The 16,487-nt window shown below is 34.6% G+C and overlaps 1 protein-coding gene across 1 annotated transcript in view; it reads left to right on the forward strand.

Moving 5' to 3' along the window:
* LOC144434252 (gamma-aminobutyric acid type B receptor subunit 2-like) overlaps window positions 1–16,487 on the forward strand; it is a 47,226-nt gene that overhangs the window by 15,607 nt on the left and 15,132 nt on the right. The window contains exons 3-10 of the mRNA XM_078122706.1: window positions 10,783–10,920; window positions 11,337–11,507; window positions 12,173–12,274; window positions 12,561–12,626; window positions 14,038–14,229; window positions 15,230–15,457; window positions 15,864–15,924; window positions 16,369–16,449. Of these exons, the coding sequence (XP_077978832.1) occupies window positions 10,783–10,920; window positions 11,337–11,507; window positions 12,173–12,274; window positions 12,561–12,626; window positions 14,038–14,229; window positions 15,230–15,457; window positions 15,864–15,924; window positions 16,369–16,449 (1,039 nt within the window). The remainder of the gene's footprint in view (window positions 1–10,782; window positions 10,921–11,336; window positions 11,508–12,172; window positions 12,275–12,560; window positions 12,627–14,037; window positions 14,230–15,229; window positions 15,458–15,863; window positions 15,925–16,368; window positions 16,450–16,487) is intronic.

The following is a 16,487-nucleotide window of genomic DNA, read 5'->3' on the forward strand; positions in this document are numbered from 1 at the left end:
ATGTCTATTTTCCCGTTTATGTGGTGACGTTTCTCGGTTTGCAACGAGGTAATATCAACGACAACGTTCAGGTGATTAAAACTAAGTACGTTCGTGCTTACGTGAAATATCCCCAATACTAATATACTAAGCTCGTACTGTCATAAGCTCACTATAAAGAACATTTGCGTTCTTGATAACATTTTTAAAAAAAATACCCAATCTGTAACTAAAGCTGCTTTGGCCCTTACAGAGTACACATGATTATCGAGTAGAAAATACACAATTTTATGTGGTAGCAATTGTGATGTTTCTTGGTCTGCACAATAAGTGAAAAGACTAAATACGTAAGTACTTCCAAACGTTAGTTTGCTTGTTTTGTCACGAGGTCACCATAGAGAACAGCTGTGTTCTTTGATAATATTCTTGAAGAAGATAATCGCCTTTAACCAAAGCTGTTTCAGTAAAATAATAATCGCGTAAAATGTACCTAATCATTATCTAGTAGCAAAATGTTGCAGATAAGTTACATTTCTCAAATGGGAATTGAAATCCCTAGCCGTACCTTAAATTAGACACAGTTCTAATTTTTCTTTCCCATCGCGCTATTCACAGCAGCTGCAGCTATCTGATCCTATTTAGTATATAGTGTGTTGAGTACATAAGGACATATATCTTGTATCTCAAACTGTCAATCTGACATCTTTAATCATTTTACCAATGTTAACCTTGACTCAGATAAACTTTCTAGCCGAAATAATCTGTCAATATGTATTCCAGATTCGGGGATTTTTACAAATATTTTTGTCGCCCACAATTTATTGGTACCAAAAATGTGTTTTCACAATGCATTTTTAATTATCTCTAAATGTTGAGTGAGAGTTTTGAAAGTTGGCAGATATACATGTCTCATTACATGATATGAAATGGTAACAAAGATCAATTTAAAAGGAAAATAACGCGCCAAACCATCCACATACAGACTGTGTTCCTTTGATTTATTTCATTTCGTAGGAATTGATCTTCAAATTATATTTACTTTATATATGTAATTATGTATTTGTTGGTTATCAGATATAGTGAAATCCTTATATATTGATATGAATTACCCATTCATGTTTGCAATTATATCTAGCTATTTGATGTATGTTCAGCCATTGCTATTGGTGGCCTCAAGTGAAAGTCTGTTTCATAGGCAAGTACTAGCTAGTGAAAAAGGACATGGGAAACACGCCAGTACGGGTTGTGTTTGTTCCTTCATAGTTAAAGGAGTTTCGATTAGGTAACGTATAGAAATGTAATTAATTCCGAAATACCATCAGAATGGCTAACAAGTAAAGGTCAATGTTCAATGTATATGCTTTCGTTTTCCGTGATTGCGAATTTACTCTACAAGTGACTAAATCATTTTATTTATTTCGTTTCACTCAGTTTGACATGATTGATAGGTTTAACGTATACATATGGGTGATATTCCTCTCACGAATGGAAAGATGCAGAATTCAACAAACGCTCTGTACCCATGAGAACGTAACTTTTCATTAAGCTTTACACAACTTAGAAATCAAACTCTCTCAACGTCATTGTATCTTTGAATTGTGTATACTTTCATCAACTGGTTATTTGGGAAAGGACCAATTTTAGACAATTGCAAGACAAAAAAGATACGACTGAATTTATCCCACAGTGAAATTCAAATGAACTGTCAATGTTAAGTGGTTGATTAATATAGCGAACCTTTGACGGCAATGTATGTGATCTAGAAGTATGCAAACAGCCTGTTCAGTTTTATTCAAGATAAAATTCAAGGAATACAAATAAAGGGTACGTTGCTGTGTGATTGGCTGTCTGTCCATTCACGTATTTTTACCTTTCACTTCTGTGATTGTGTACTATTCTGTACAAGTCATGTTGTGAAGGATTATTGTAATCAGTAATAACCATATATACAGTTGCTTTACTTATACCACAATGAGTTGGATAAAACTATTCTTGCAATACTTTGAACATCAGTCTGCGACAGCACTACGGTAACAGTAAGCTTATTATCTCACTCAGAAGACGCCACAGCCTGAGTTGAGGAGCGTTTTCTCCAGGAAATTGGGGCCAGTGAACCAAACTTCAGTCATTAACGGGGTTATAACGTAGTTGAACGCGTACGGCACACATGTGACATGTCACAGTTTTGATGTTTTGCAAGTTACTTACAAAGTCAGACTTCGCCTTACTTTGATTTGATTTGACGAGAGAATGAAAAAGGTCAAGTGTAAATACTCTTTACCCTTTGAAATATCCCGTTTTTGTGTGAATAAGGCTTGAACTAATTCATTTGCTGAATCTCAACAGGTATTGGACAATATATTATATTATGTAATTCAACTTGGATTGTTTCCTGTGGTGCTTCTTTCATTATTTTGAATGACCTTTTCTGGCTTGATTGTCGTAATTTTCTGGCTATGTTTTCAATAACACAACAGTAACTATGCTTCAGATTAAATACTGATCTATCGAAATACTTACTTATCTCTAGTTTGTGGAAATGTAGCCTGTGAGAGAGTAATGAAGTTTGTATGTATATCAATCAATCAAAAATTTCAATTAGAGCAGAATATTATAAGACGTTCGCACGGACACATCGCCATGCCCACCTCCTTAAGCAATACGTTTATGAACTTATCAAAAGGACGAGCAAAGGAAAGTGATAACAAAGCAATAGTTAAGTTTAAGTTATATATTGTAAGCTTTGTTGTTGTTTTGAAAGCAAACTTAAAGGCCCAGTTCAAATTAGGGTTGGAATTTGGAAGTAAAACAATTGCACAGTTAACAATATTACGGGCCCTTAGGTTGAAACCTTGAAACCTATGACTTAAACTTTGGAACATGGGATTGAAAACTTGAAACCTGTGATTAAAACCTTGAAACCTGGGATTGAAACCTTAGAACCTGGATTTAAACTTAGGCACCTAGGATTGAAACTTGGAAACCTAAGACTGAAACCTTGGAACCTAAGTTTGAAGCCTTGGAATCCAGGATTTAAAACTTGAAAACTGTGATTGAAACCTTGGAACCTGAGGTTTAAACCTTGGAATATGGGAATGAAACCTTGGAATCTGGGTTTTGAACCTTGAAATCTAGGATTGAACCTTTTCAAACTGGAATTGAAACCTTGGAACTTGGGAGTAAAACCTCAACCTGGAAATGAAACCTTGAAACCTGGGAATGAAACCTTGAAGAAATGAAACCTTAGAACCTAAGATTCAATCCTCGGAACCTGGGAATGAAACATTGAAACCTGAGATGGAAACCTTGGAACATGGGAATGAAACCTTTGAACCTAAAATTGAATCATTGGAATCAAGGATTGGATCATTGGAATGTAGGAGTGAAACCTTGGAACCTGGTTGAAACCTTGGAATCAAGGATTGAATCATTGGAATCAAGGATTGGGTCCTTGGAATGTAGGCGTGAAACCTTGGAAACCTAGATTGAAACCTTAAAATCTTCCGAAACCTTGAAAGATGGCCAGCAACAATCAGTAGGCTTGATATGTGATACTGTTTTCCAGATGGTCAACGCCAGTTTTGGAATTTCCATAAACTCTAAATGAAATGTGAATTGTATAATTGTAAAGTTGTAATACATCGCTCTTTTAAAGGAATAAATGTAGATTTGATTTTCATGTGTTTACATAACAACAGCACAATTCTCAGAGTTGGCCGGCATTTGTTACTGATGTTCTGACACGTATAGAAAGATAAATTGAAATCTACATTATCTATGAAACAATCTTATCAGAAAGTAATATAAGATTTGTTATAATATGATTTATGTTTTCAATCAGCATTGGTGTAATTATTCATTGGAAAGAAATAATATCCAACTTCATGTCATATTCATTAGATTACGTTGATAATGTGGATTTATTTATTTATTGGGATTACATATCTCCTCATCTTCTGATAACATCGGGAGTTCATTTACGATTCTGGAACTAGATAAACCAAAAGAAACTGTAAAACCTTGTCTAAATACTGTCAGTAACATCGCATTGTGTACCCATTGGATAGATTAGACTCTATTTTTGAAATGGGGACACAAGTTGAAAAATTTTCAATTTGTGTAGCACATTTACCATCAACTACATTTTCCGAATTCCCAACGCACAAAATATATTTTTACCCAGTGATAATGTTTATATTGAGATCTACAGCCATACATGAACCCTTGGTAGAAGAGTAGAACGTTATATGATGACAGTCATTCCTGTTTATATGCACTAACTTACTAAGTAAATTAGCCATGGGACTCAACGTCAAATTAAATCAAATTTGATGTGTTTACTGCTTTGTTATCTGACAGCGAAGCCCACAGGAAACCTTGTTCGTCCCAACAGACTTTCCAAATATAAGCCAAGCTGGCATTTCACACTTAAGGGAAATTGACGAAATGTTGTTTTGACCGAATGGTGTGTCGATATTCATTCTACTAGATTCAAGTTATCCAGTTAGTCATCGTTTTGCTTGGGAAAAAAACATGAACTTTTTAAGCTACAATAGATATCTTTTATGAGTAAGCAAATTTCGAGAAGTCGTATTATTTAGATCGACTGGCAAAGACCACATTGTAGTACTTTCCCATGTGAAGTAATGTTTGATTGTATGTCACGTGGCATGTAATAAACTTTCACTGCCAACAAGAGTATGCACTGCCGGTGACGTCTTTCTGAGAGTAAAACACATCTATCTTTGTGCAAATGGGGAGACGAAGGATATAGTATTTGTGTACGCGTCTGCTTATGTGTAGACAGATTGATGAATATACACAAAGAGAAATACCTTTCTTAAGGAGGTGCATTCGTGTTGTTGAATCTTTTTCTACTCTAGAAATTATTGCAATTTATATTGATGTTATTGGCTAGAAATGATGTAAAACATGACGCCATATTGTGAAATTTAAGACACCAGAATACATATGTATGTCAACTAACATAAATAGACGAAGGAGTATTTGGTTGAGAGTAAGCTTAAAACTTATTTATTTGAAAGCTTTTAAAACAGCGAGGAAATAAGTCAAACCTGGAAAATGTTCATAAATGGACCTCGCATGTGATTTGAATAGGCAACTGATAGAAAATGGAATAATTAGATTATCGGTTGTGCCATTTCTCAGTCGGCACTTTAAATTGCTTTCATTCGATAATTCATTTTCTTTTCACTTGTCAGTGCAAGCTAAGTCATGGAGAAAACTGCGTTAGGATTGATGAAATAGGCGAGAGAAAAACTGCGGAAGGTCCTACTTAAGATGGCTAATCACCAATTATCTGAATGTATGTGCCCAGCAATAGTAGTTACCGGGTTCAATAACGATATGTCGAGTAGGCTTACTTCTTCAAATTTGTAACGAGCAAAACGCTTCATATGTTAAGTTAATGGTGGTGGCTATTTTATGGTCTGAACATGAAAACGGTAGATGTCAGTACATAACTGAGGGGGAATAAAGAACACGTTTTGCAATGTTTGCTCATCCACCAAGAGGGATCATTATATATTGATTTACGTTATGGCGTTGATGCTGCTTATTGTTACAAACTCGATCAAACAAAATCGCAATAGAATGATTGCAGTAGCCACACATATCATGTCATTGAAAATCACTTAAAGAAGTGAATTCTCAGTAAAATATCCTATCGCGCAAAATATTTATGTAATCGGTCGGTTACTATTGAAACGAATACAGATATTTATTCGTATTTGTTATTTAATACTAATTACTATCGATTGTAATAGTGGTCTATTTGACATTTGACATCAGCAATTTTCTATCAAAGAAGATCTACTGAGCCCGGAGACAAGATTGTGAACAGATGATAGTTTGTGTATTTCGAAGAATAGAAATAGTCACACAATGCAGAGAATTTAAAACACTACTTTCAAATTGTCAATAATCTTGACCCGAAGGTTTAGAATTCACCCAGTAGGTTAAATAAGCAATGCAACTTAATTAGAAATTTAGTGTAATAATTCAGTCATATCGATGTGTTCCTGTTCAGTGGATTGTTTTAATATTGGCTGAAAATCACTCTACTGTGTACACCTCAACAGAACCGACAGTTAACGTATTAAAATTCGTCTAGTGTGTGTTTGATTGATGCTGTATTCGAGTAATCAATGCTATAATTCTTCATAAAATTCCACAATTAAGTTAAATGTAATTTGAAAAATGTAAACATGATTACTAACATCCGCCACTTCCCTTTCTTTATCGTGAAATATTTCTGTACATTCAGTTTTTCCACCTACTCTTAGGTTTAGTTTTGGAGATTTAGTTGATAATATTGTATACTATTATCTCCTTTTATTGCCTTAAAGTAACCCTGTAAACGAAATTTAGTCTCTTTGAATTGTCCAATTTAGTTTCACACACGTTGTGATTTACTCTAATGTGGTCTAAATATTTCAGCAGTAGTTCCCGCTGGTGAATTGAAACTAGCCTTATCCTCTGTGAATATTTAATCAGTATCGCTAGAGAAGTAGAGGACTGGTGTAATTTGAAATGTGATAAAATTGAACTTTAATCCCGATTAACATCTCAGAAGTAGGTATTGAGTTCGTCGACGTTAGCATTTACCAGCGATGAATATTTCACAAGGTAGAATTGTATAGTAGGGTTGCATAGCTCTTCATGTTGCAGCAAATATTCAATGTGACAGTACAAGTTAGGTAAATTGAGTTATCATTATTCAATTGTACTCTGGTTTCTTAGCTGTGTTGGACTGACGTGTCAATGTTTCGATCCAACGTCAAATTCAATGACTAATGTAGTTATCTTTAATATCGTTTGCAGTTCACATGTGTCAGCAATCATCTTTTTAAAAAGGATTAAAGTGGTTATGAAAGAAATATAATCATTTTTTTCTGTATGTCAACATATCGTGTGGAATATGATGAGATTCAAAATGGATTTGTCATTGACATTAAATTCCCACGAGAAGGCATGATTTAGGTATTGAATATTGACATAACTGTTATACGGTTTTAGGGGTATGTTCACAGAGACTTGGCTGTAAGAGCTTTCAACCAAGATTGAACCCAAGAAAACGTCACAACAAACCATTAGTCGCGGCAACATGTTATCTACGTCAATGCGGCATGTCTCACACTAGAAATTATCAAATCATAATTTCCTGTGAATCATTACTTGGGCGGCATCTGAGAGACAGAGCAATAAACAAAGCTAAGTGAACTGTATCTGATCAGGAAATTATGCGGGCCAGTGAATCCTTAATGAAATCCTAATTATATCTAAATCCATTCATTGTCGTAACTGATATTACCTGTTAATCAAGAATGATTACGTTGTTTGGAACTAACAGCATGAATCCTTTTAAATTTCTTGTAATAAGACAAAACATTAGTTTTGCTGCTAACATTCAGTTTTCAGTTTACGATATTCTTTTCTTAAAGGTTAAAGTGTACATGAGAGATTGACAGGGAGATGCATTCTATTTTGAAATTCATACAAACTGACGATTGAAATCGCCCAACCTTTTACTTACGTAATGACTAATCAGGCATGAGAGTAAGTTTTAGATAAGTGATATCTAACTTCTACATCTAAATTGCGTAATCCTATAAGTGGAAATGTGTTTTTTATTAACCTCAGACACTTGTGATGGTCACAAATCGGTTTCTGTACATAACGAAACAAACCCTTGTCAGTTCATATAAAGTAATTGGTTGGTTATCTAAAGTGTCCCTTAGGCAGTATTCAATGACGAATAAAATTACTTTAAAATTAATAGAGTTGAACTCTTTGCCAACGCTGGTTGGCAGTCATACGTGTAATGGCTGTACACCAATAAGGCGTAAAGAAAATTGTGTGGTTCCGATTACATTCAATTTTAAAATAGGTGGGGTAGGTAGATTTTTATTTTATTTTATTATATTATTTTATGTGTGAGTGTCTATTTCAGGTTTTCCATTGTTTTCCAAATGGTCTCTGTGCTGTTTAATTCTTCCTATGTACAGATGTACAGCCATTACAGATTGGAAGAATAGTTTTATAGTGTCTTTTTAAGTTGATGTCAGTTTCCGCATCCACTATTTCTCGTGAGACTTCACAATTTTCAAATTGTTTTTATTTGGCCTAATGTGATGAGTGTGTATATATATATATATATATATATATATATATATATATATATATATATATATATATATATATATATATATATATATATATATATATATATATATACACACACACATATATATAGTGTGGAACAATAAGTCAGCTATTATTATTGTCAAATTAACCGTCACACACACAACCCTACACCCATACATACATACATACATACATACATACATACATACATACATACATACATACATACATACATACATACATACATACATATAAAGACAAATGTGTTTGGCGGTTATTACTTGTAGTATATAGGCATGTATATATTGTGTGTATAAGCGCGCGATTTTATTATATTTTGGATGACTATAGAAGAATTAAAATAATATAATTATATATGTAATTAACTCAGACTTGAAAAAAGTACAAATCTGGTGAACCAAATAGATAGTAATCCAAAACTGATTATCAATCCAATTCAAGCTCAGAAAACAGAAACCATACGACTTCACAACAGATTTTCGTAGTTATCTTTGATAATTAACTTTGTATGGCATCCCAGACTGCAAGTAACCTAAACGTATTTACAAACGTTCGTTGGAATGATTTATATTCACGAGTGAAGAATTTCTTGTTGAACTACATTACTTCCCGGCCATTGGTTTCACTGGGACAAAAGTAACAAATTGGTATTTCAAATCAAACGCAATAATAACAATGAGAGACAGACAGACAGACAGACAGACAGACAGACAGACAGACAGACAGACAGACAGACAGACAGACAGACAGACAGACAGACAGACAGACAGATACAGGCAGAGACAGGGACATACAATACATACATACATACATACATACATACATACATACATACATACATACATACATACACACATATAGACAGACAGGCAGACAGACAGACAGACAGACAGACAGACAGACAGAGGGCTAGTACAACTCCTTCAGTCTTGAAAATTCCGTATTTGTGTACTCTGCTTTAAATGACATCTATCGTTTCGAAATATGTCAGTTTGTTCTGTTTTAAGTAGCGTTATACTTTATTAAACAACCCTAAAGTATGAAATATGACAATATTGTTGACATAGCTGTTCATAAGTGACGTACAATTAGTCTATCTGAAGTGAAACAAATTAAGTTGTCATGCTGGTTGCACAGGCATCTTACAGTGGTAGTACTAGTGTATACTTACATTAAGCGGTTAGTGGTAGTAGCAATATATGTCATTACAGTAGTACATGACTACACATCATATTGTCATATTGTCCACTTCACATAGTGCATTTTTCTACGTTGCCAATTTCTTTTCAATCACGTTTAAAGGTAAAGTAGAACAAGAGAAATATGCACAAGGAATACTCCTGGTGCTCATATAACTTTTTCAGAATGGCAGCCATATTTGTAGTAAAAAAATCAATTTATTTTTGCATAACTCAAAAACTTTAATTGACAGAGGTTCCATTCAAGTGTCTAACACCATATAATCACACGCAAGGTTTCTTGGAAGACAGTGACCTTTTACCTTGACCTGTAAGAAAGACTATCAAAATTAAGCCATATGATGATGTGTGACTAATTTCTTGAAACAGAACATGAGTAATGTACACATGCATATGCATTACTTTATAGCTCAACATTTTGCTAAAATGGCAGTCATTTTCTAGTGAAGAATCATGATCTACATCATAACTCAAAAAAAGTCAATACATAAAGACTCCACTCAAGTGTCTACCCCATATTATCAGATGTACACTTTCTTTTAAAGCATTGGCCTTTGACCTTGACTTTGATATGAACAGTTATCAAAATAAATCCAGCCATTTCCTTCACATCACGGACACTTTGTGGTATGTTGCCGTGCACCAGTTTCCTTTAAATCATATCACCATTCAGTCACGGAGAAGTAATGCATTTGAGGGGATTGTGTTTCCATATGAAGACTTGCTTTCTTGACAAATTGTTGGAAATATTGATTTACAAAATGTTATTTTATTTCACTTTAAACACTTCAAAATGAAAAAGAGGAAGGCTATCATGTAAATGAATTTCTTCCATGCAAATTATAAATATAATAAAACATGGTAAATCACAGATCTTTCATAACCAAGCACATGTACATGATACTAGAATAAGTTGAACTTCCGGCAGTCTGTGAACGTAAAACCAATTTATACTTTTCTATCATCTATTCCTGTTATTTTTATCTCTTTATTTGCCACATTTTATGTAAAGCAAATCGCAAAAAAATGTTTAATAAAAAGCAAAAAAAAAGCAAAAATGTTGCCTGTATGATGATATTCAAGATAAACAAATGAAGTATTAGTAAAACAATTCAACCAATACAAGTAAGCTTTCAGGCAGTCCGCAGAAATGAGTATTTATCATGATCATTTTCCAATATTTTTCTTCTATCAACCAGAAAATGCTCGTAACATAAGGTGTCTCTTTCACTGGTATATTTCACGGCTGAACGCATAAAATATTGGGCAATAATATCTAATTATTTCATATGATTTATTTGTCTATTAAAGCTATCATCAGACGTCTTTGGTTTCTTTATTTATTATTTTGACAGCACAGTGGACCTATAGGTCGCCATTACAAATAAATAACATACACACTTGTATTTCTTTTCAGTGTGAGATGGCAGATGGAACTAAGGCATTCTTCGAAGCAATGGCAGAAGGGCCAATAAAGATGATGGTGTTCGGTGGAGTGTGCTCTAATGTAACAGCACCTATTGCTGAAGCTGTCATTTGGTGGAAATTGGTACAGGTAAGTGTATCGCATGATTGGCAGGCGTTATATCGGTAATTATAATTGAGATGTTGATGAATGAAGGGTGTCAATACAATATAAACTGAAACTTGTAAAAGTATGAAAATTCCTACATATTAAATCCTAGTAAATAAACTATAATACAGTATATGGCCGTGATGGAGAATGAGCTGTCATTATTAGTAATGGTTTCCGTATCATGAATCTAACGGAGGTATACACACAATATCAATATTACACTATAACTGTTTCACTAATACATATGACATTCAATGAACCATCATTATATATAAGAGATAAAGAAACATTGGGATTTCATGTCGTCATTTTCAAAGCAATATCCCTTATAATCGATTATATGCTTATTACAGTAAAAACCATGCCTTTTAACACAAAGATGTTTTCGTCTACAGCTGTCTTATGCTAATACGGAGCCATTCCTGTCTGAGCGTGAAAAGTATCCAACATTTTTTCGAACAGTTCCCTCGGAAACCAACTTCAACCCAGCCAAGCTGAAATTATTACAGCATTTCAACTGGACAACAGTAGCTACGATACATCAGGATGCTCCTAGATTCTCTGTTGTGAGTGTAGTTGTCAATGTCGGTATCAACTCTCCATCTACATCAACAAAGTCAAATGATTTATTTCTTAGTACTCAGGCTTCTCAGGTTTATTTTTCATTCAGATAAATGAGAACAGCTACACTATTGACGTAACAAATATAACCAATAATTCAGAACAACATAAAAAATAGTGTCTGAGACAGTAATGAAGTAGCAAAGTGAAAACTTGTTAGTACACTACTGTAACAGTATTATATTGAAACATCAAACATGTGTGAACTGTACATGATCTACATTGATACAACGCAAACGGGGTTGGTATGGCATTTCACCTATGGAATACGATTTATTATTGCAAAGAGACACATTTTAAAATAATTTGTTAAGTGATAAGCATTGGGTAAATCGACGCCGGCCTGTATATGACCATATCCCAAGTCCATTGTGCTAAAACGTTATGAAATGAGTCAAGGTAAAATGTGGCCCTCCCTTAATTCCATTTTCTGATATATGGCCCTCTACCGAGAATATATTTGTAACCCCGCCCCCTCCCCCAACTCCCCAGCCCTCCCCTTGAATTTACTAAAGTGTCCCTTAAGTATTTTTTTAACTTTAGGTTCTCCGGCATGAATCTATTTGAAATACAGACGAAGTAAATATTTATATATATAATCGGTTTTCAGGCTCATAACAAACTATCACGGGAGTTGGAAGATGCTGATATAAAATTACTCAAAGTTGCTAGTTTTGTCCGAGACCCTGTTACTGCGGTGCAAGAGATATATGTAAGTAACGTTCTCCTTCATCTAACACATCGATGAATTCCGGTGAAGTTCACCATTTCTGTCATTCATGCACTCAACTCAACTCAGGTCTGGGTGTGTTGAATTAGACTCCAGCGTCAATCAAACTGGTTTAATATACACATTGCAGTGTTTATGTAACAGTTGATTTTATGGAAAAGTGTTCAAACCAAAATGATTATTTCTACAGTAAAGCTGTTATGTGTCTTGATCATGTACTTGGTGGAGTATATTGATTATGCTTATTGAATTTGAAATCATTATTCAGGATTCTGGCGCTAGAATAATTCTTGGTTATTTTGATGAAGAAATGGCGAGAAAAGTATTTTGTTATGTAAGTATTACACAAGACTAAATAATCAACATGTGAATATTAAGAGCTACGGGTTCGCATTCATCAACTGGATAGTACCATGTTCATGTCTTTACCAGAAAATCTAAAAGGGTGTGTATGGATAGGGGGACAGTAGGCCAAATTATATTTACAGGATTCCATAAACAAATATGAATGTATTTCAATAAAACGGTTAGAACGCATATGAATATAAGACTTATACCACCAAAAAGACACACAAAGAGCGTTGAAATCCAGTGATGGAAAAAGACTCTGACTGAGTTCAAATGTTGTTAAATGCTGTAGATCTCCATTGACGAATTCATTCTTTCATCTGTCTATCCTTAACAAGGATACTTTAAACTCTGCGAAAGGTATTACAAATTGAATTAGACCAGGGATGCATAATCTTTACAAAGGTCAGCTGAACAGATGCTAAACAAACGTCATAATACCATTTTTAAATGTCAATTCTGTGCAATGTTCAGTACTTAAATAAGCAAGCAGTTGTTTCTGCCTACCTTTCTCATTTAATATCCGGTTTCCTATTTGTCATTATGTATCAGCCTTAGGTAATGAACTTGCAAATTTCAATCGCAGGGACATGGTACGCCACTTTATAGTTTGGCATATGTTGACCATCTTCAATTATTAAGTATATGACAAAGTTCATTTATTGCCAGTCACTACGAGACAGGGAGACATATTGTGTGAAACATTCATTTAGCGAAACAAAAATTTGGGGGGCAAGACACGCACGTTCTTCTGGAAGACGTCTGATATCGCGTCTTCTATAACTGAAATATGTATAAGGACATCTATATGGACATTTTGAAATTATTCCCCAAACCTTTCCTTCGTTCAGCCAGGGAAAATACGAATACGTCACTATGAGTCGCTAGACGAGTAATTAAACACTTGGGTCACGGATATTTTCCGGATGAACGAAGAAAAACATTGGGGATTAATATTATTATACTTCTTCAACCATAATTTATGAAAAATCATAAAAAATAATGATGATTTAGAAATGCTTTGACTTGTATTTCGAACACTGCAAAACCAGTGACGTAGACACGGGTTGACGTCGTGACGTAGAACGACCTGTGTATCCATATTTTCTGTTCAAAGGCAATAACTTGGCTTGTGTATGATATAATACCCTGTATATTTTCCCGACTGATTTGTATGTTTTGTTTATGTTGTGTTGTGTTGATTTTATTGTTTGATTTGTTAGTTAATTGTAGAACAGTTGTAAAGGATTCTTGTCTTGACAATGTGCCAAACTTATATTACTCAGATTATTCCTGTCATCAAGTTAAGCCCTCTTAGTTTTGTGTAAAATATAAAGTATGTTTTGTAAACTCGTTATAAATTTCTCATAATTGATGCTCGATTTTTGATTTGACAGGCTTTCAAGAAGAATATGTACGGAAAAAAATATGCATGGATTCTCCCGGGCTGGTACCATACAAACTGGTGGAATAGCACATCACTACCTGATGATTGTGCTATTGATGATATTTATGAAGCCAGTAACGGTTACCTAGCAACCGATATTATACCTCTTAGCAAGAGCGGTGACGCGACTATATCTGGTTTGGTATGTTTGTGTACTACAACGGAAATCACAAACCCTGAAACAAAACGTCGCCTGGTTCGACAAAAATCTCATTAACATTGCCACAGTTTTTGTCTGGCCAGACAAAATATCTTTTTGATGTTTTAAATGTTCTCGTCTGGCTTGACAAAAATTAATTAATATTTCTACATGTTATCGTCTGCCACAACAAGAACTGAACTACAATTGATACATTTTAGCCAATTGACTGTCTCAAAAATATCAAAGAAAGCGCCAGACCTTAGGTTTACCAGACAGGGACATATGAATTTGGCGTTGATGTCCAAAGATAATGGTAGCTCACGCAAAGAAAGTGTAACAATATCGGCAAAGACGTTTGTCACGCCAGACAATTGACGAAACGCTGTTGGTAAGATTTTTGTCTAGCCATCCGATAGAATGTGGCTTTGTTAATGAGATTTTTGTTGAGCCAGACGACGTTTTGTTTCAGGGTTTATGATTTCCGTTGTAACACGTACTGAGAGACACCTGCCAGGGAGCAATATTGTAAAATCAATGCTGTTTCCGATCGAAAATAATGTTGTAATTTATTAAAACCCGTCAACAAAGAGACATTTAATTACATTTGAGATCATAACTTGTAGTGGCCTTGTCAATTGAATGCCAGTGTTCAATGTTATGTCCATGGCATGTTGAAACGTATAGAGATAAGGGATTTCAATAAAGTACTTATTTTATTTATTCCCAGGTTGCCATGAAATCATCAGCTTAGAAGGTCTCCTCTAATCATACACTTCTTGTATTCTGAAGGACTTCATTTTTTAAAATGTCTTCAAGCGTTTGACCTCTTATAATTTTACTATTAAATTTCTTCGTACGGGTTGTAAATAATTGAAGCATTTAAACGCTGTCACCCAGGTTGGGGAGATTGACGAAGAATTAAAATGAAAGTATTTCATGTTCTTTTTGAGGAGCAATTTCTGTATTAAAGTTAACCATTTACCGTGTTAATGATTTTCAGACGGCTAATGACTACGAACAGATGTACCATGGTCAAAGGGGAGACAATTTCACCATCCTACATGGTTACGCATATGATGGTGTATGGGTGATTGCTGCGGCACTTAATGCTGTCCTGCATCGGCTGGGAAATAACCAGTCTGCTCTACTGGATTTTAAGTATGACGATGAATGTATCTTACAAATGTTTATGGAAGCAATGAATGAGACAGACTTCGTTGGAGTAACGGTTAGCATGGATACATCATTTTGTTATCTATAATTTGAAACAATTAGATAGTAATAACCAGGATGTGGTACATTATTATCGCAATCTCCTCAGGAAATTTGTTGCATTCCCTTTTAGATATTTCTTTTCAAATTAAGATAATTATGCTTATTATTTTAAATCATTAGCATTTTTTTCTGTTTTACACCATGGACAAGGAATACTGAGACATTAATTCAATGAACATATATGTGATAGTAACATTACTTGCGTAATGGCCCATAATTATGCCTTAAAAAGATAGCAGTCGCTTTTCTATCGGCGTATCCATCAGGACGACCGCGAATGGCTACATCCTATGTTACCTATGCTGACTTGGATGATTGATTTAATTGGACATGTATATATGTATGTCAATATTTTGCAGGGTCCTGTTCGATTCAAAGATGGTAACAGATTGGGAACCATCATGTACGAACAGTTCCAAGGTCAGTTCCAAATGTCAACCATTTGATGACATCATAGACAGAAATGAATCACTTTGTGATCAGTAAGGTTTATAGTGTGTCTTGATATGGGGATGGCACGCTAGTGACATCATCATTACTGGATACAGACATGTTTAGCTGGGTTTTTTTTGCTCTCGAAATTGGTGTGTTGAAATACATGAGAGTAATATTATTAGACCATAAGCAATATTTGACGGAGCTTACCTTCGTACAAAAGTATTGCCTATAGCCACTTGGACGGGATCTGATCAACCAAACCACAATTTGGAAAATTAAGCACTCACCTTCCATAACCAAAATTTTAGTTTCGCAAATGTCTCTTGTACTTTATTCACCAGCGCTAGCAATGACAATGACGATGATGTGCAAATAACCTATATCTTTAACTAACTGAATTTATCTGCACTTTCTATTACAATACAGCCGGCACAGAGGTCAAAATAGGAGAATTCTATGCCTACTCAGACGCCTATAATCTCAGTCTGGACCAAATCATCTGGGCAGGTATGTGATGTTATACATTACTCATTTGAGACCACGTA

This window comes from Glandiceps talaboti, chromosome 4 (assembly GCF_964340395.1).
Source record: "Glandiceps talaboti chromosome 4, keGlaTala1.1, whole genome shotgun sequence".
Taxonomy (NCBI): Eukaryota; Metazoa; Hemichordata; class Enteropneusta; family Spengelidae; genus Glandiceps; species Glandiceps talaboti.